Here is a 21,136-nt window from a genome sequence, read left to right as displayed (position 1 = left end):
AGCTCGTCATCCAGCATCCATATCCGCAATCTGCATTTCTATCACTGAAAGCTTATAGCTCCATTGGAGGCTATTTCTATCTATGATCTAGAGGAAACAGAAATAGAGACTAATTTCAAAAGAATGGGGTTAAGTCCACCTACCCAAGATGGAAGCAGTAAATATCACGGGAGGGTGACTAATTATTCTTGGGAATTTACAGTCAGCATGTGGCCAGAAACAGGAACAGTTTAAATCTTTCAAATCCTGCTCTAGCTTGCTTCAGAAGAGACCAGAGAAAAGAACCCCCCAACACACACTGGATGGTTCAGGCAACTGACCCAGAACCCTCCCATGGCAACAGTGAAATCAGTCACACCCGAAGGGCCTTGGCACCATTTACCTCTGGAAAAGCACCAAGATGAAACAGTCAAAGCCACTCCTATCAGAACCTCCAAGAATCTGAGCTACCGATGAGGTTTAATTCAAGTACGAAGACAACATCTGTTAGTTGGGAAGGGAAACGTCATCGTATCGGTGTAGACTCAGCCCAATCAGTGCTTTGAGGTCATGTAGAGGAGGTGGCGAACAACCTAGAAAGCATAGTTCGAGCCGATGTCATACTGAATCTTTATCACACCTGCCAGCAGAATTCTGGAGGTACACACGAGACCGATCCTGGAACATATGGACAGGCACCTCCTGTTCTGTAGAACCCTGATATGCCAAGAGAAAGACCACAGAGGCACTGATGGTTGGGAAAATCCAAGGGGAGATAGTTGAGAGGAGACAGAAAAAAAAAATCAAAATGTCATTTCTTATCTTTTGTTGTTCAAGTCTCTACTCATAGAACATTTATTTTTAAATGGCTCTCCCGTTTAGTCTGTCATAAACTTTCAATATTGGGTCTAGAATAGAGCTGGGCATCTCTGGGCTCACATAAATAACGCACAGTACCAGACAGGGACAACCAAGTGCCCATAGCGTCCAAATGTCTACTCCAGAATGCTAAGGACATTGAGAGCCCTGCTCTCCCCATCCCCACAGGATCAGAGCCACCCTGTCAGAGCTTATGCTGGAGGAACTGCCTTAAATGTGCACGGACGGAGTGCATGGCATGAAATGTGAAGTGAAAGAAAAGGTCAATAGACCTCTGGTTATATATATATATTTTTAAAAAGGCATCTAAAAATAGCTGCATTTATTGAAGCTGCTTCCTTATCAGGAAGCATGGAGCTAGGAATTAACGTCTGCCTGCATCGGAAATTCTTTCAGACAGCAAACCCAAAAAGGAAATTTCCCTTCCAAAGCATCCTGGCTGGTCTGTTGTGGGCTGTTTTTTCTCTTCAAGCTGTTTGAAGCAGCTAGCCTGGGCCGCCGTGGTACAGCTGCAGGGGCTGCTGGAAAAGTAGAAAGCCTTCAAGTATTTGAATGTCAAATATACAGGCACTCAAAGGAAGGCTTCAGGGGAACACAGTATAAAATACTGGTGGCTGACCATCTTCGTGAGAAGTCATTATTGCTTTGTCAAGATCCTGAGAATTAAATCTTCTTCCCCATGTCCTTGCCTCAACTCTGCTGGTGACGTCACAATACGTCACAGGCAGCTGTGTGAGGAGAGGCCATTTTTGGAACACTGATAATGGCAAACGACAGGGGAGGGCTTGCTAGGTCTTAGAAGAAGGATGGGGAAAGCTGAGGAAGGAGGCTTACAGCTCAGGCAAAGCCAGCAAAGAAAACAGTTACAGAGAGAGGTACCGATATAGTGTGGGTAAGGATTAGGCTCTGCGATAGAGTGCCCCAGAGCAGAACTGGGTTCCTAGAAATCACAGGGAGTGGTTAGAAAACGAAGCTGATTTTGATAGTCACTTAGGGAAATCAGTCTCAATACTGGGTAGACAGAACTCTAGGCCTTTTCTTTCATGAAACAGACAATGATATATACGCTTCCCTTGGCCCTTGAAAATGGGAAAGCTACATCCTAAAAGAGGCTCTTTACCAGCTGGGGAAACTGAAATTGAGCTCTAGTGAGTTACCTGGCCACTGTCTGCCAGGCATTGTGCTGGGTGTTATATACAAATTAGCTCTGATACGTGTAAGGAAACCCTCATCAGTAGGTATATTAGAAATTTGAGTCTTAGCAAGCTTAAATCTACAGAGAGAGGAGCCCCTGGAATCAAGCCCACTCGGGTCTGTCTGATCCCAAGTCCCTCCTATTACCATGCCTTTTTATTTGGAAAAAACGAAAGGAAAATGGGAACTGTTCCCAGGAGGTGAAATGCCAGGGAATGGGGGTACGTGGTTGAGCTCCACTTCCAGTGCTGGCCATTTGAGGCCTTCACAGCCAGCTCTGTCCTTTTGGTTGCAGAGATAAACTGAACTTCAACTTTTGTTCACAAGAGAGTAAAGAACAGTAGAAATGGGTGAGCAAAACCAGAATGAATTGCCCGTAGTAACAGGATCGAATTCCCGATGAAAGCCAGCCTGTTGGTAGTTCAGCACAAATTACTGGTCAAGTGCATCACCAGAGCCATAACTACTGCCATCCCTGTGCCCATGGTCTCCCAGACTCCAATAGTGAGCAATGCCTCCACTTTCAAGTCTGTGATACTCTGTCATTAAGTTTTCTTCTAAGAAAACTAAATGGTGACTTCTGAAATAGAAATTACATTAGCTTTTTCATGTGCCGTGTGAATCTGGACAATTCAATGGGCTTATCTGAGCCACTGTCATCTCATCAATAAAACAGAATTAGTAATACCTACTTCAAGGACCGTTGCATGATTAAATGAGATGGTACATGACTGCATTTTGTTACTTACGACAATATAGAGTACTGACTGCGATTATACTGAATTCCCATTTTTGCCTCTTCTTTGGGAACAAAAATAACTTGAAAGTTGTAAAATTGTTGGTTGCTCCAGCTAATTAGAAACAAGAGCCACTGCATCTCTTTTCACTGTCCTGGTTCTAATATAGCTTGGCTCGTCACATGACTGTCTTAAACTCAGTCTGCTGAGAACGCAAAATCGCCAAGTGGGTGAGCGGCGAGGTAACGTTTCCAGAGGACGGCATTAAATTAATTATTAAACACACACAAGTAGAAGTAGTAATGTAAGAATTTTGAAAGATTCACAAGGAGAGTTAGTAGAGCCAAGGGACTATTTCTGGTGTTCTGACTCTAGAAAACTCCAAGCAGCTATTATGGCTATTTATTAACCCGCAATATCATAAACTGTAACCCTATTAAATATGATGAATGAGTCCTAGGTTCCGAATTTTAAATACCAGTTCACAGGGATTTTAGAAAACCAAACTGGCTCTGCAGAATGCAAAGTCTTTGGGCAAATGGCGATTGTGTAATTAGATGCAATTATATCAACTAAATGTGAAATGATGATGGAAGGAATGTAGAATAAAGACATTTCCTTATTTAAATGCTGCCCCATCAATCTGAAACATGCTTATTGTTATTGTATGGGTAGCCCTGAATCACTGTTTGAGGCCAAGTGCTTCACAGGGCTGGCACAACTTCACGAGGCACCCTTTGCTGTGCCCTCAGCACTCACACCTCCATGAATTTAGAAAAAGGGGGGCCCTGGGCAGACAAATGAGAAAACGTCTCTTCCTCACACCATGAGCTCTCTAGTGAGAATCAGAAAAAGGCATGCCTTGCTCCAAGCAACAGCCCTTCACTGCTTAGAGAATCAAGCAGGTCTTGTCAAGGAACTCTTGGGGGTCTTTGGTCCTTTTAAGTGTTGTCAAGCTACGATGAAAGACTCATGCTCCCTTTAAAGAATGGAATTTTTTGTTTTTCTCTATCTGCTATAATTGTGATACTTTAGCTCCTCTACCCTCAAGCTTAAAAAAATATTCAGCACTCTTTATGGAAGGAAGAAAAAAAGCCTTTTCTATCTTCTCAATAAACATACTGTGTTTGCTCTCCTGATGAAACAGGAAGTTCCAGGAACCTGCAGTAGGATTGTTAAAGGGCACTGGCCTGCACATGGGGCAGTGAGAAAGCCAGACCAAGATGGCACAGGTCTGGCCCTGCCCCTCTTGACTCTCCTCCTTTCTGAGGCTCAGCCTGCCCCTGCCTGTCCCTTTCAAGGCCTCTACAATCACCACTTAACACTCTGCTCCATTTATCACTTTGTTTTTATCACAGGCAAATAAAAGGAAAAGGCATTACTTTCCACTTCTCAATGGCTTGCTAATTTGTCACACTGTGTCTTAGGTTGGTATAGCCCTACGTTTGCAAAACAAGATGATGAGAAACCCTTGGTAAGAGAATCTTAAACACTATGATCCCTGCCCTCCCTCCAACTTGGAAAGGATATATTTTAATTTAAGAATGAAAGGAGAAAAAGAAAGAACTAAGAGAGAGGGTTTATCTGGAGATCAATGAGGATAAATAGTGAAGAGAAGCCACTTTGAGGCACAGCAGTCTGGTGAGTATCTCTTTAAAATAAGCAGCTAAAAATGCTTTCAACCTAGCAATACCATAAATGTCCTGCTGCTGTCTTGGCTTCCAGATTCTTCCCCGTACTTTCCATGAGCATTCCACCGGGAATTGTCTGGAATCCCAGATTAAAACAGCAATAACCCAACTCCCTTGTTAGAATATTTATTTTCTTTTAGGTTTGGAAACCCAGCTGGGATGCATCTTCAAGTATACTCAACCATCCTAGGGGGCTACATGAAATGTTTCTCAAACAGCTTGATGGGCAGCCGAGTCCTGGAACAGAACAGGAAGGAGGGCATTGCAGCCTCATGTGGAAAGCCCCAGCTGCGGACAAACAGCAAGAGCCTGGGAACCTCCACTTTTAGAAGATTCATTCCAAATGTTAGAACTACTGGTGTCACACCAGGGCACATACAGATTACCAAGGAGGTCTCTAAAGTTAGGTGCCAGAGAATAGGCACTCTGTCAAAATTATCACCCTGACCTGAATCCATAATCTAACAATTAATTGTATTCTAAGGTCAGCAATAATGTGACATAGTCCTGCATCTGATAATTATGTGGGAATCCATCCATCCATCCATCCATCCATCCATCCATCCATCCATCCATCCATCTTCCATCATCCAGCCACCTAGTGGAGCAAACCCTTCAACAACTGATTGGCCATAGTCAATCAGTTCGAGCACTGAATCACTTAGAACAGATTGTTAGATTCTATGTTGTAACAGAGCACAGAATCAGTTAAACAGATTCTAGCCATAAACCAATGCTACGTCCACATCGGTGAATAATGGCTAAGTGTCAACCCTGAATTCATCCATCCATCCAAAAAATATTTACTGAAAACACACAGTGGCATAATAGGTAAGAGCCTAAGCTTTAGAATCAGACAGAACTGAGTTTGAATCCTGACTTTATCTCTTATTGTGTTACTTTGGCAAGATACTTAAATTCTCTAAGCCCTACATTCATTATGCGACAGAGATGTAAAAAGAATATCGATCTTACAAGTACTGCTATGAGAATTAAATAAGATAAGTTACATAAAGGACCTTACACAGTACCTGGTCCAGGGCAATCCCACAATAAACATTAGCTGTTATGATCGTGTGCGAGGCACATAGTAGGGCCTGGCAAAACAGTGGTAAGCAGCACAGCTGTGGCTCAACGGGGAAACCTTCTACTCCCCCCAAAATTAAAGTGCTGGTATGGAAGAAACAGTTCCAAATAGAGAGATTAATCCCTTAGGTGACAATCATAATATTTTTAAGTTAAGAGGGCTATTAAATATTCTCTTATAAATATTCTCCAATCACAATATTGTATGGTAGGAAAACTGAGTGTTACAGTGACTGACTCACAGTCAAACAGTTGGTTTAACAGCAGAACTAGTTAAGAATTAAGATTTCCCGATTGCAAGTTAGGTGTGTATGTTACTTTTACTATGATAACTTCCTATGGAGAGCGGTTCTGTGGTAAAAGAGCTGACATGTGCGAAGGCAGACAGAGTCGAACCAGGAATTAGGGCCTCCTTGGAAGGATGTGTCAAAGTATAGGAATAAAAAGCTATGAAAGAAAGAGCAGCCCATTTGGGACAAGTGTTCCCAATTTTTTTCTCTCTGTACGAGGCGAGGGTGTTTGGTCTGCTTGTTCATTTCTGTATCCCCTGCATCCAGAAGCGTGCTTGGCACAGCATAGCTAATCAATAACTATTTGTTCAATGAATAAATGAATGAAATTAGGTAGTAGGAGTGTTCATGGCATGTGTGTGTTCCATCCTGAGGTGAATATACCAGTCATAGGACAGCTACTGGGGGAAAGATGCTATTGCCTGGCTGTGGTTTCTTTTGCCATCCTGTCTGTTCCAATGGTACCACACAACACTCCAGTTTACTAAGGACAACAGTGCCTGCAGCCATGACTTTGGCATCTTTACATCCCAATCTCGTCTTTAATGAAAGTTCACTGTGGAGAAGATGGTATAGTGGAGCTCTGCCCTTTATCTCCTGACCCAAGCGGAGCTTTGCCCTTTATCTCCTGGCCCAAGTGAAGCGGGAATGTACTGATCATGTAGCAACTTTGTAAATCTTGACCGACACAGCAAGCTGCAGGAGAATTCTCATGGCCCCCAACTCCTTGCCAAAAGCCCTGCCACCATCCTTACTGTGGGGGAGGAGTGATAAGCCAGCAATATGTCCCTAGTACCTCCCAGAATCAGTCATCTGATTCCCTGAATTATCACAGAAAAAGGAAAGAGAGACCTGCGTCCTCTGTCTCCTATTGTTCTCCACTTTCAGCAAGCAACCTTCTGGCTTCTGAGAAACGATGGAATAAGAGGAGGAGAATAACCTGGGGAGCCATACCATGCCAGAAAGAGATGGCAAGCACAATCGTGCCACAATTTAAGTTATTAGGAATTAACTAGGAAAGGGCCAAGGTGACACCCAGTGTCCTCCATCACCTGGACTTGTGCCCTCAGGATAATACTCAAGCCAGAGAACTTGGCATTTTCTTGGACACTGTGATCAGGGTGGGAATCAGGTGATTCATTCTCCCCAGCTGCCCCCATCACATTGTATCATCTGGGCTGGGTGGCAGCATGGGGAAAGAAAGACAAAAAAGGAAATGACAGGTGTCGGCTGCTTTGGAGTTTGGCCCCAGCAGCACAAGTGTCTTGGCCCTGATGCCCTGCCAAGTTGCAGCTGAAGATTCAGACAGAAGAGGTGGTAGAGGCAAGGGGTAGAGATGATCTGGGAGAGAAAGGTGAAAACACTACAAACTGACTGAAGTTGTGAAAGCATGCCGGCATAAGAGAAGCAAGAGAGAGGGGAGTAGAAGAAAGGCAGGAGGAAAAGGCCATTTCAAGGCACAGAAAATGAAGGAGAGAAAAGCATCCGGCATGGAAAAGGCGGGTGGAGGCAGGCTCTGGAAAGATAGGAAGAGCACAGAGCATAAAAATCAAAGCAGGAGTGAGTTGGACTCAGAAACTGAGCAAAATCTAAGGCCTAAGAAAACATTAAAGAGGAGTTAGTGTGAATTTAGGAGGACCAGCTGTCCCAACAAATTCACCTTGCCTCTTAGGATATTTAGTTGGCTCTGCCATGAAGTGCCCATTTCCAGATTTTGGGGTAACATGTCAGAGCAGAAGTGAATCCACTGAGAAATAAGGGGCAGAAATCTCAAGGTTTTCAAAACCATGCTGGGGAGGGGGCGAAAGACTGCAAAGCAGCTTCGCGAAATCACGGGAAAACCATTTCAGAGCTTGCCCTTCTCCAGCTTGGAGCCCTGCCCCCTGGCCCTGCACAGTCAATCCTTCTGACCCTATTGTCTGTCCGTCTGTCGGTCTGTCCTTCCCCGTCCCTGGCGCGCGCAGACACTCACGCAGGTGCGCGGGCAGGCGGATCGAGTCTTCCTCCATCCTGAGCGCTCGGGGCACTGGAACATGAAGTGGAGTCGAGGAAGCGTAACTGGGCACTGGGCTCTCGGGAGGTGTATATGAAATTCGTTCCTGCTGTTAAAAACAAGGACAGGAAGAGGGTGAGGGGGAAAAGACAGTGAACACTTGGAATTGAGGTGTGAAATCAGGGAAAGGGGTGGGGGGGCACAAGGGACAAGGGGGGGGGTACATCTGAGCACGGGCAGAGCCAGGCTTCACAGCAATCCCACCTGCCGCCTCTCTAGACACTATAGGGTTGTCTTTCAGTTCTCCAGCATTTGGGATTTATAACAAAACTCTGGAAATGTTTAAAACAGGGTTTTTCCTTTGGACTCAGGGTCAATAGATGTCCATTTTTTCCTCTCTTTATACTAGTGATTAATTCAAGTACAAAGGGAATGCAAGAGGAGGAAATGAAGCCGTATGTCCAACAGAATGGCTTTAAAGACTACTCTCAAAAAGGACTTTTCCAAGTCACATAATTAATGTCACCAATAGATTAAAACCACATTTCCTCTTCTCTGCCAATATCCTCAGCTTCTAATCCAAGTATAATCCTGTACTCACATCCAATGAGAGGTAAGCTCACAGTGACGGATTATAAATTCTAGATTTAGTTAATAAATCTACAAGCAATATTTTTCTGTTATCTACTTATCTCATTATACAATAACCACCAAAAATATCTAATGTTTTGAGTTTTTTCTTCGTAGTAAGGAATTATCTGTAACATTAAGAGTATCTCCTTGTTCCTTCATTCTCCATCTCAGAATCAATTATTTCCTTTCCTTCTGAAGTAGTTCAGAGCTCAAAGAATCATCTGCTTTTAAGAAAAGTACTATTTGGGCTGGCCCGGTGGCTCAGGCGGTTAGAGCTCCATGCTCCTAACTCCGAAGTCTGCCGGTTCGATTCCCACATGGGCCAGTGGGCTCTCAACCACAAGGTTGCCAGTTCGATTCCTGGAGTCCCGCAAGGGATGATGGGCTGTGCCCCCTGCAACTAGCAATGGCAACTGGACCTGGAGCTGAGCTGTGCCCTCCACAACTAAGATTGAAAGGACAACAACTTGACTTGGAAAAAAAGTCTTGGAAATATACACTGTTCCCCAATAAAGTCCTGTTCCCCTTCCCCAATAAAAACTTTAAAAAAAAAGAACTTCTACAAATAAATAAAATACTATTAAAAAAAAGAAAGAAAAGTACTGTTTAACTGAAGTACGTATTCAAATGACAAGAAAAGGGGGAGGGGAGCTTCAGCAGATCCACTATTTAAATTCAAACAGGCGGTATTTGTTAGATCAATCAAAATAACTGGATGGGATGGGAAGGATTATTATTTGTTTGAAGTTAAAACATGGCAAATAATGACAAGAAACCAACTATCGTGTTCAGCCAGAAGAGCAGTGCGATTCACATGATACATCCTATATACCCACTAGTTTGATTTGCAGTCTATACATACTAAACATAACTTCCGTTAGTTTCTGTGGTTTAATTGGGCAAAGTAAAGTGGGACACACAAGGTCCAAAAATAGGTTGGGGGAAAAAAGATCAGTAAGATGCCATTATGAAAATAGAAATCAGGAACAAAAGAAAAATCACAGATTAAAATAAAGCAAAGGGGTGTTTATGTTTTGGAAAGACAGTTCTCTAACATTTTACATTTCATCAAAGAGCAAAGGGAAGCAGGGGCATCCCCCAGCCCTATAACCAAATTAAAGCTTTTTTTCTGCTCATAGCCTGGAAAGTTTAGTGGTTGTGGTAGGAAATTTCGATTTTAAATGAATATATATATGCACATTTTTGCTAATTTCCGAATGGAATCGCTATACCTTCCCTGAGGCATGCTCTACCAGAAAGTAGGGCATTTGGAGTATTTCTGTTTAAACAGACACCCTAAAGTTTCCTGGTGAATTTTTAAATTAAAGGCAGTAACATACATCCTAAATTTCATTTCTGTATATCAAGATATCCTGAAAAAGGTCACCCAGAGGCGAAACCTTCCCCTTCACTTTTCTTGAACTTTACCAAATATCACACATATTTTGAACAACTCTAACATAAGGATGAGTTATATTTTTGGTGTTTGGTTTGGGGTTTTGGGGGTGAAAAAGGCAAAGACATAAACACACATATGAGAAACATACAAAATCTGCTTAGGGGTTTTCTGAGGTGAAATAGGCTTTTAAAAATAGTCTGTTTTCCTAGGGTAACAAATTCTCCATACACTTCAACCCTTGAATAACACCCCCCCAGTCCCAATATATATCTAGATAGTTTATCTACCGTTAACTTTATTCCCAGAAATAGTTTTTCTGTTTTGTTAGGGTTTCTTTTTTCTTTTCTTTTTTTTTTTTTTTTTTGCAGAAGTGAAACTGTTGATGAAGAAAACATTGTACAGCCAAAGAGTTTTCAAATGGCCTAAGTGCGAGACAAAAAGATGGCATTTCATAATGCGATGGTGACTTTCTCTTTAAAGAAAGGAGAAACTCTCAAGATCCTGTAACTACTCCATATGAGCGACAGGATACCTCACGCCAGCTCCCTCACTCCTCACCACGCCACTGAAGACAAGCTGAGAGAAACCCAGCCCTCGAAGCTGATTTTACTTTACTTGGGAGGAACCTTACCTCTGGCCTAGTTACAAAAGAGTCAAGCTAGGTACCATCTTTAAAATGTGTACATCCTGACTTGCTACATACCGCTGCGTTGTACCTTCATTTCACTGTACCTTCTCTGGAGGAAGCCCCCAGTGTGTTTGCATTTCTGCACGGTCCATCCATCCTTACTGATACATTGAAATGTCACACTGCAGTGCTTGCCCTGGGATTTTATGCCACCTCCCTACCCATGTCCAAACAATTCTAGATGGAGACCACTGTGCTCTTTGATGATGAAACCAATCAAAAGAAGGCCAGAGACTGAATGACCGTGGACCCTGAACGCCTCTCATTATTAATGACGGTTTCTACTCAGCGAGATTGTGACACCAGAAGCTTGGGACCAGAAGCTCTTTTGAAATGGTTCAATATCAGTAACAGAAGAGTGGGCACCTTTATCTTGACCAAGATGGGGAAAAGCAGAACACACTTCTAGGGCCTCGAGCGATTTGCTAGCAGCCATTACACACCTACCATGATTCTGGGCTCAGGGGCCAGCAGAGCCCTCAAGGGATCCCAGAAAGGGTGCAGCCCAGTGCGTGGGCTCCCTTCTGAGGAGAACACCACACACACCTAGGAATCCCACACCACAGACTTATCTCCTTTGGTTTTTCTTTTTGTTAATCTCTAGGGTGACTCACGTGGTCCACATTTTGTAATCTATTACTATAACCATGCACTTAACATCTACAGTGGCACATTTAGCAGACTATCAGCAATTAGAAAAATGAAACAAATCCCGTGATCCCAGATGGAGACATCTAGACAGAGAAGCTAAAGGAGACTAACATCCAATTTCCCAAATAAGGGGAACCTCTTTATTCTCACGACTGCTTCTCTCGTCTGACCCCAACAATGAGAAAGGGAGCACCTGCTTAGAGCTTAATCATCTCTAAATAGTTAGTTGGATGAAAACCAAACGTGTTTCATTTTAACATTACAGAGAGGATAACAATTTTCCCAAGAGGATTATAACCACTGCTCTAATTAAATTACAATGCTACAGACAGTGATATTAATGCATTCAAGTGTTGTAGGGGGGTGAACTGCCAGGGGAGGTCAATGATGTGACAAAAAATGCCGTGATGAGCTTACATTATTGTTTAGATGCTGAAAATATCAAACAGGCTGCTCTCAAATTTGTAGGCAGAACCCGTCAAACCAACTGGCAGATCAAAGGGGAGGCACTGCCATTTCTAAGGCCAATTGTAATACCTATGAGAAGGGTGGGGGCACCGGGCGAGGAAGAGTAGCACCAAGCTCTGGAAAGAGAAAATAAGGCTAAAAATAACTGTAGGCAAGAGATGAAAATGTAAATTTTACTAACCATTATAGGAAGCTTTAAAAAAAAAATAAACGGAAAATGGAGTAGGGTGGTTGCAAGCACAATTCCTGAAACCAAACTGTGTTCTACTCTCTCTCAATTCTTCCCCCAACTATGAAGGGCCAATGAAGGGTACCCATCTAATTCTGCTCATTTTTCAACAGATTGCTTAGGAACCTGTGACTATCATGTAAAACAAGCTTAACATTTTGTGCTGAGTAGAAAAGTGGCATTTCTCCCCATCCCCACGTCATGGCTGCACATTACAAAAGAAGTCAAAAAGTGAATATATTCTCACTACCAAAAAAGCCTCTCTTATTCAAAGCTATTCAATACAGAGCTTCTGTAAATCATGGGGATGCATCTAGTGTACTTATGCATTTCTTTTTACACCATTAATTCTTTGAAAAGGCTGAACAGTTAAGAAACTATTGCTAATGAAATACTAACTTTCTGAAAATACAGATAAAGCATTTCTGGACTAGAGAAAGACAGAAATAAAGTTTGGTTGTACTTGCAAAAGGAGGGTTCATAGGTAATTTCAAAGATTCCTCACTGGAGAGCTGAGATATCCTTGGTTTTGCATGTTTGTCCAGAAATAGTCCTCATCTCCATCATAAATGCCAGGATTACCCCAAGGATGGTTTCTGAAGCCTGTGTATAGTCCCGAGGAAGAAGAGTATCGTGGAAAGAGTGGTGACCGTGGCCATTTTCTGGGGCATTGTAGTAAAAATGCCACAGGTACCCTTTGCTTCCTGCAGCACTTTGGGGTCCCATCACTGCCCTGAAAATCAGCAACCCAGACAAGATGGAAAACAGCAGGCACCAGAGATACAGCAGTCATGCGGGTAATAGTCACTATTTTGAGGGAAAGACTCTTTTCTACCCTGCAGGTTTTTAGGAACGCTGATGCTTGTACTATAGTTGTTTTCCGTAGATTGAACAGAAGAAATTTCTCCTATGGGAAGCAATTTATTGAGATTTGCTAAACTGAGGTCTGAATACACAATTATTTAAGTACACTCTTCCGGCTGCAAAATGATTCAAGGTGCTGACTTTGGCTATCCTTAAACAAGCTTTCATTAACAAGCAGAAGCGGCACACCACCAAAAAAATGAACGAGACTGAAATTTCAGCTGCACAGTTTTCTAGGTGCTTGGTACCATGGATACAAATAGACTCTTTAATGTCAATTTCTTTACTTGAACAACTACGTTGAATATTTTGTGTACCCCCCAAAATTTTGTGAGATCAACTTAACTTGAGAAAAGATACAAATGTTGGTCTTTTTTTTAATATACACTGTTCACACAGCCACAGACCATGGCACTGTTGGCATCTCCCCAGAAAGAAACAGTATACCTTAGGATCAGGGCTATATCTTAGGATCTGAGGTGTGCAAATATGAATTTTGAAGACCCACCGAATCACGGCAGTGAAGCTGCGATGCTACGTCTCCATCCCTTAGAGGTTCCAGAAGACGTCTAAACCAGCAGCCCAAGGCACCTCTCCTCTTAGTGTCTAGCTCCTCTCCTGAGAGAAACGTCTCTCTGGGTGTTGAGTCATTAGGTTTTTACAACCCAATTTGTCTTTGGCTTTTGGCTTTTACCATGCTTGAAGTAATTTCAGGGAAAGAAAATGGGAGTATCCTGTGAAAATCAGGGTGAGTAGGAACTACACTCCTGGTCTCTGGTGCTTCCACCCTTGGTCACCCAGATACCCATTTCGCCCTGGGGTGGGGGGCAGGGCAACAAACCATACTCACACTGATATGGGGATCTTCCTAGGAGCTCAGCTTTACCAGTCTAAAAAGTGCTCTTGCTTTAGACATGGAAGAAGATGGGTTTGGAACCTAAAATATGCAGATTCCTCCATATTTAGAACTGACATAGTCTCTTTCCTCACCTTCCTGGCCTATTACCTTCTAAAATCAGAAGGCAGTGTATTGTGTCTGTCAAACAAATACAATTAAGTCAAAGCATCTTATGTCTCCCTTTACCCAGAACTATGTTATCTATACACAATGAGGTGAATAAAAAGAAGCGTTAGAAATAGACCCAGCAATCAAGCTGGGTAAAAGGTCATTCAGGTTTTTTCTGCCCTATGATTGTCATGAAATATTTTAGGATTCATCATGCATCCACTAGGAGCCATGGCCTGTACTCAGCATTACGAATGTTGCCACCGTAAGTCCTAGAATTTCCAAGTTGGCCCTTATACTAAAAATTCTGTGTCATTTTACCCATAAATACACATGGGTACTTATGCATAGTACTTATAACCCTCAGAACATACGTCCCAATCTTAGTTGGAAAATATAGTCACTGTAGGAAGGGCAGCTAGCATTAAGAGAGCCCTTGGAATGGGCTTCCCATGAAGCCTTTATTTCAGACTCACAATAACCCCGTAAGGAAAGCGTCATTATCTCCATTCCACATGAGGAAACTGATCTGAAGACTGCAGGGGTTGAGCAATCTGTTCAAGGTATCAGCTTGGGAAATGGGATACTTGTATAAAGGAGAAATAAGAAATTACATTTAAGTAGCACTGGCCAGTCCACAGTGGCTTCACAACGTTTGGGGAATCCCAAGAGATAAGTTCAAGCTGGCGAGAATTGTTACAGCTTTAGAATATTTCAATGCTTTGTACCCTCATTTCTCACAGAATTGTAGTGGAGTTCCTGAGGGTCAGTCCACAGAGACACCTAAGCCAGCCTGCCAACTTTCTTAAGCCTGTTTCTTATCCTATGGGGAGCATGGATGGAGGGAGTCAAGCATTTAGCTTAAGGAAGGGGTCCAAATACAATGTACGAGAGAAGTTCTCCTGGCATGCTCTCTGCAGCCATCAATATTCATCCAGGGATGTGTATTACCTGTAGACAAGATCAGCAGGGCCAACAGCACATTTACAGATGGCTTCTGCGTACAATGACATCACCTTGTGCAGAAATCTTAGGTAACTTTTGAGTAAAACTACATTACTTTTGTCTCTAACATTTTCTTAAACAACAACAAAGTACATTTCCCTTACTCGACTTCTTTGCATTTATCCAAGAGTAGCAAATCTAAACGTACAGGTGAGATAGGAGCAGTGAGGAGGAAAGGCCCCTGTCAACATTTATTCGGAACCTGCGGTGTGCAGATTTCTATACCAAGGAGCTGAGTCTGCTTCCAGAAAGCACAGTGGCCACAATCCAACAAGGCTTCTCCAACAGCCTGCAGATGCAGATTCCCCTTCTCTCAAATAAGGAATGGATAAAGGCACTAAGGACATATGTGGCCTGTGGCGGGGGAAAGATTTAAAGGATCCTCCTAGATGTCTTCAAACACAGGAAGGATGAATGTAGGAAAGGGTTAAGGCTGACCTGCAGCATCTCAAATGGCAGGGCCAGCAACATATACCTGTGCCCTAGAAATATGTGTGTCACTTATTGTTCCCCCAAAAGCTGGTTTAAGCTGAGACTAGAAGGTAACTTTAAAAGGGGTTCCTGCACTGGGAAGGAGCTCAGGTGGAATTTGAAGTGACTCATAACTCTAAGATGCTGCTTCTAAATGATCTTACATCTACTGACACGTCAAAGGTTATTAATTACAGTGTGGGCAGAACAGATCCAAACAAAACACGAAGACACACCACAATCTCCTTCTCTATTGATTAGTCCCCCGAGTCCCCTCACAGGATCCTAGGGGTCTACCGAATATAATTAGAAAAGCACTAGTGCCTAGAACTAAAAGCAACACCTTAATAGACAAGCCCCCAAAGCAAAAAACTCAAATAGATTTCTTTATTGTTCTAATTTTAAAACATTTTATAATTAAGATCCTTTCCAACCTTGAGATGCTATGGATTTTTTTTTCTGAATTTCTTAAATATTTCTGACATGAATAGTAAGCAGAATCTCAAGCTGTGATTCTTTTTCATGCCAGGTTGTGGTTTCCAGGGATGTGTTTTGCTCAAAGGGTGCTCAGCTCATTTGGCTGGAACCCAGTGCTGATGTAGAGGTCACAGGCTTTGGACCTGGGTCAGACAATTAAATGCGGGCCACTCCATGCCTCAGATCACACCCCTTATGCCTGCCATGATTGTAGATGACTGCTTTAGCTCAAAGTGGAGATTAGGTGAGCTCAGCACCACACGTCACCATTCCTGGAAACCCCAGGAAAGTGCATGTCCTATTGAGAGTGGGTCAATTCAGTATAAGAAAGATGGTGTGGCTTTATACAGAACAGGCAGGCATTACTTCTGGGAAAAAATAAAGTATTGCTGTTGGATTTATCCAGAAATGCCCCTAATCTTTTGATCAACGTTTTGAAAGAGGGTCAACTAAATCCTTTCTTCCTAACTAATTCTAATAGCAGAAAAAACAGGTACTTAAATTAACAGCAGTTTAGATCCTGGGCTCAACAAACTGGCCAAGTTCGGCTCTTTATTAGCTGCTTTCTCCTCTATTAATGCTATTCCCTTTAATGGTTTGGCTATTACAATTAACCAATCTGCAGTGTCCCTGCCTGGGGCTAACGAGTAATGAACTGCAAGAGCTGCTATTTAGTTGTATCAAGGGCGCCATTAGAGAGGCTTCCCAATTTCTCCCCCCAATGGAGAGATACCTTCCAGGCATATTCTACCTGCCATGTGACTGCCCTCCTACAGCAAGTACAGTGCCCCTGGGGTGAAAGCTCCCCTGGAATCCTGAGACCTTAAAACCTGGGCTTAGGAAACGATGAGGATCGATGAGGATCGGGCTTCTGCAGAGCCCAGAGGCAGAAGGAGCCCAAAGGGTTATTTCAAACCTGTGCTTTAACCATTATTCCTCCCTCCTGTCTCACCTGCCTTTCCTGCCTCATAAACCCTTCACCCCCTCCCCAAACAGCTTTCTTCTTTCTGTTCCAACATCACTCTGGGCTTTGCTCATCCTCATCTCTTGAATGGCTGAATCTGAACGTCTTATAAAAAGGAAGAGAGATAAAGAGAAGCTATGGCTCCAACCCACTGGAGCTGGTTGCTGGGGGTGGCTGGAGGGGAGGCAATTCAGACAGACCTCCTTTAAAACTAAGAAGATTTTTTTTTGGGGGGGGATGGGGGCCTGTGATCTATCTTTACAAGACGTCTATAGCTTAAACGGACCACGTGCAGAATAAAAAGGTTTGAAAGACTTGATACCAGAGCAAGATTTACATTCTAATTCTACATGAGAGTGATGTGTAGAAACACAGAATGAAGTCTCTAAAATAGGAGACCCAAGGAAGCTGTTTGCAAGAAGTCCTACAAGGTACTGACTGGATCCAGCCCATTTCCAATGAACCAGGAGACACCCCCGACCCCCACATGCTTCAATAGGTAAGGAAGAAGGCTGGGTTTCAACCACTGCTATGGTCAAACTGAATAAACTCCCTTGCTCTACATATCAGATAATTCCTGGGTTGCCTCAGGCAGAAAAATAGAAAAAGCCTTGTAAACTATACCTGGAGTAACAACCGCAAATTAGATCTGGAAAAGATTTATATCTCTAGAAAATGTTTACTTCCAAAATAATTTTCAATAAAACCATGTAAGAACACTATGCTTAAAGAGCAACATAAAAGAAATAAGTCAGTATCTCCTCAGTGTTGCTGTCTGAGCAATTGGCATAATCATACCCAACCTTTACTGTCACATAGGATGATTTTAAAGATAAAGGAGATGAAGATTATAAAATATTATGAGTTTCTTGAAACACAGGCTCTCTGTAAATGCAAAGCATTGTTATTATGAGGAATTTGAGAAGTCCCAAATAAAGTATTACTTTTTATGTATGCTTTCATAATTAAACTTCTTTATGTTGTAAAATGGGAAAGTCACTTAATTGAAACGACTGAAGACTGACAATGACTTCACTATATGACTGAGTAATTAAGGCCGAATTTCTCTTTTTTCCTGCAACCTCTATAACTCTAAGAAGTAACATATAAATAACACTGAATGCTGATTGAGAGTGTCATACATCTGCATTTCCTCTTCTGGATAAATTTTTCCAGAATAACCATCTTAGCAAGTAATTTCTACCTCTACTTGTCAAAACTCATAGAAATTCCCTGATTCTTAGACACAGACTCCTTATAGGAGCTCAGAAAAAGCATCTTCCCCTGCCGTGTGGTCACAGTTAGAAAGATCTGGGAGTTTCGTTTTTGACTCCTGATTACTACTGACGAGGTGAGTGTTATTATAAAAAAAAAAAAAAAATGCCATCGGTGTCAATATCATTCTAAAAATATAATGACAGGGATGAGAATGAAATATAAATGTGCGTGTATCATGCTAAAAGTGATTAACAGAATATTAAGCAGCTTGAAATTATAAGGAAATTCATGTGTTGTACACGTGTAGCCCTGTGGTTGAGACTAATCAATAGTTTATTTTACGTAAGATCCTGTGCTTTCAGTGCTCAATAGCAAATGAAAATTATGCTTGAATGTCCACATACTTCAGGAACTCAGGATCACCTCACAGTTTAGGAAACGTACATTTTAAAGCAGGTATTCTGAATCTTGGCTGCACACCAGAATCATCTGGAGAAGCTTTAAGAAAAAAAATGCCCAGTATCCACATAAATTAGCCAGGCATCAGTATTTTTAAAGCTCCCCATGTGATTCCAATGTGCACAGGAATAAGGCTGAGAATCACTGTCTTAAACGAAGACATAAATAAATAGAGTAAGGCAAGATGCATCTTAGATGATTTTCAATCGGTTTTTAGAAACCTTATGAACCAATGTGTTAATTGTCCTTCCCTCCTGAGTAAATTGCTATCGTTCTGCCTTTAACTGTAAAATAGAGATTATCAGTGTAATACAGGAAGTTCCTGAATGACAACTACCTGACCTATATATTAATAATTGCCCAGACAGGTGTGTCTACAGTGGTTCCTCCTCTCTTCCAACTGCCTTTGGAGTTCCCTCATCCTCTAACCCCAGGAAGGCTGAGCAGCTTCACTTTCTGGAGCTTCTCATGGAGTCCATGTTTTTAGCTCTGGCTGCACTTGAGTGTGTATCAGGAGCAAGAGAAGGTTAATCAAGGAAAAACAAGAAGGAATAAAAACCATTCTATTTCCCGCTCTCCTACCCAGCAGAAGGCTCTGTCTTCACGTGTGCAAGCCCCAGACCCCCTTCTGCTCACAAATGAATCCATATCAAGTAGCCTGGAAATTGAAAAGCCTCTTTTCCCTAAGTGTGTGATGCCCGTGATGGCTATCAGGGCTGCATTGGTGCCATTCTAACGTGGCGATATGGACGTGGTTTTTTTTCCCCCCAAAGTAACCTTGCTACTAGTGTTTAGGTCTTTGGTTTTGCACAATGAACTATCAACTGATTATAACTTGAAGAAATGTGTTATACTCCAAGTAGCTGACTATTACAATAAAATCTTAGAACCCTAGAAGGAAAGCGCCTGCTAAGGCTTTTAACCAAGACAGTTTATAGTCCTTCAATTCCATGCTGCTGTGTCCTTCTAACACCCCTGACGTCACATCACCAGAAGTAGCAGAAAACCCACTTGATAGTAAGAATTGAGGTTGAAGGGTTAACGACATTCTCGGATGAATCACCTACTTTCTCTGGATGGAGCTAGCAGCCCTGAACCCAAAGTTGTCATCTTTCTCCAGTTACCTTCTGTCTATCATGCTTTTTAAAATCTTGGTTATCAGGATAAAGTCTGCGTATAAAGTGACTCTGAATGGGAGGAGTAGCTTACTTACTTAAGAACCTAGCTGACTGATTTATTCATTCCTTGATAAAAACATTCTCAAAAAAATAAATAAAAATAAAATACCCACTGGCACTTAAAGAACTCAAGTTCTTCCTATAAAACAAAATTTTCAACAGTTTCCAACCATTTTGATGGTATTAGTATTTTCTTTCTTCTTCCTTTAAGAAAAAAAAATACAGTTCTAAAACAGTGACAGAATTGTGACACGAACCTGACGTTATCATCTGAAATTCACTCAGATGTTGAAACTACTAGAGTCGATAGTAATTCTCTTTGCATCTTGAGAAAGCAACTGGCAAACCAAGCTGTGAAAGCGTGCGGCAGTTATCACCAGACAAGCCTCACCAATGGTGTCAACAACAGTTCCAACATGGAGACTACAAAACGAAATCAGTCTAATTTTCAGAAGTTGGCCTTGAATGTGTTACCTTTAGATTACAGGACAAATACTGAGAAGATGAAAACCTCTGCATGACCTTCAGTATCCTAAGACCTAAATAATAATCCCACTCATTTCAAACCACTGTCAAGAAACACTCTAGTTCAACAAAGGTGTTTAGAAAACTTCTTCCAGTTGATTGTAGGTTTTGAACTCTATCATCCTGATTCACCACTTTAAGTAGTTCCCTCCGCGTCCATGGACTCAGATGCAGGCACCCATGCAGGGCTTCTCCTCCTGCCTCTCCTCAAGCCCCGGACCAAGTCTCCCAAGTCCATGCTCACCTGATCTCTTCAGTAGACCCTGCCCTTGAGTTTGGATCTAAGGCGACCGTTCCTTGTTTCTGGGCAATGGTTTGCTGGAGCTTGAGCTTTGATTTTCCTATGTCCACATCCGTGCTTGGGGGCCTACCTCACCTTCACCCGTCTTCAGATCCCAACAGCAAACTGGAGCCCCAGGCCCTCCCACTCACCCAGGAGAGGAGGTTGTCATTAGCAGAAAATCCTCCATGAGCAGGGACCTTGCCTGTCTCGTTCACTACCACATCCTCTGCGTGTTGAACGGTGCCTGTTGGCTCACAGTAGGCACTTGTTAAGTATTTCCTGAATGAATGAATGAATGAATGAGCCACATGAGTCAAACTGTCTACATAAACATCTTGCTACAAGCTTTCAATACCACCCCACCTCCTACTTCTCCTCTCCAGGGACACATTCACTGTCCAATTATCCAGTTATGTGACTTGTTTTTAGGTCGTATTCCAGGTGGTTACAAGTTCCTGGAATACCTTACTTCCTAGGACCTTATCCCAGAAACTCTGCCGCCTTTTAAGATAGATACTCTATAATGTGCTTGTCCTTATTTCAATTTTGAGGAATGATGATTCCTCAAAAGTACTTTAGAAACATCTCTTTTAGGACTTTCAGTGCCAGTTATAGATAATGGTTTATTGCTCTTTCATGTACCTGACCACTACCTTACTCATCAGACTTGACGCCAAATGATTCCAGCTGTTTCTAAAATGTAAATCCCATGGAAGGACCAAAGTTGTTCATTACTCTAATATCTGTGGACTGTTTCTCTCCCAGGTAG

The 21,136-nt window shown here is 42.3% G+C and overlaps 1 protein-coding gene across 1 annotated transcript in view; it reads right to left on the bottom strand.

Moving 5' to 3' along the window:
• Positions 1–21,136, bottom strand: part of ETV6 (ETS variant transcription factor 6) — a 220,089-nt gene that overhangs the window by 119,616 nt on the left and 79,337 nt on the right. Inside the window, exon 2 of the mRNA XM_081058172.1 lies at positions 7,829–7,958. Within this exon, the coding sequence (XP_080914298.1) occupies positions 7,829–7,958 (130 nt within the window). The remainder of the gene's footprint in view (positions 1–7,828; positions 7,959–21,136) is intronic.

This window comes from Rhinolophus hipposideros, assembly GCF_964194185.1.
Source record: "Rhinolophus hipposideros genome assembly, chromosome: 9".
NCBI classification, from domain to species: domain Eukaryota; kingdom Metazoa; phylum Chordata; class Mammalia; order Chiroptera; family Rhinolophidae; genus Rhinolophus; species Rhinolophus hipposideros.
Note: the sequence above shows the minus strand (reverse complement) of the source record. Positions and strands in the feature narration are given on the sequence as shown.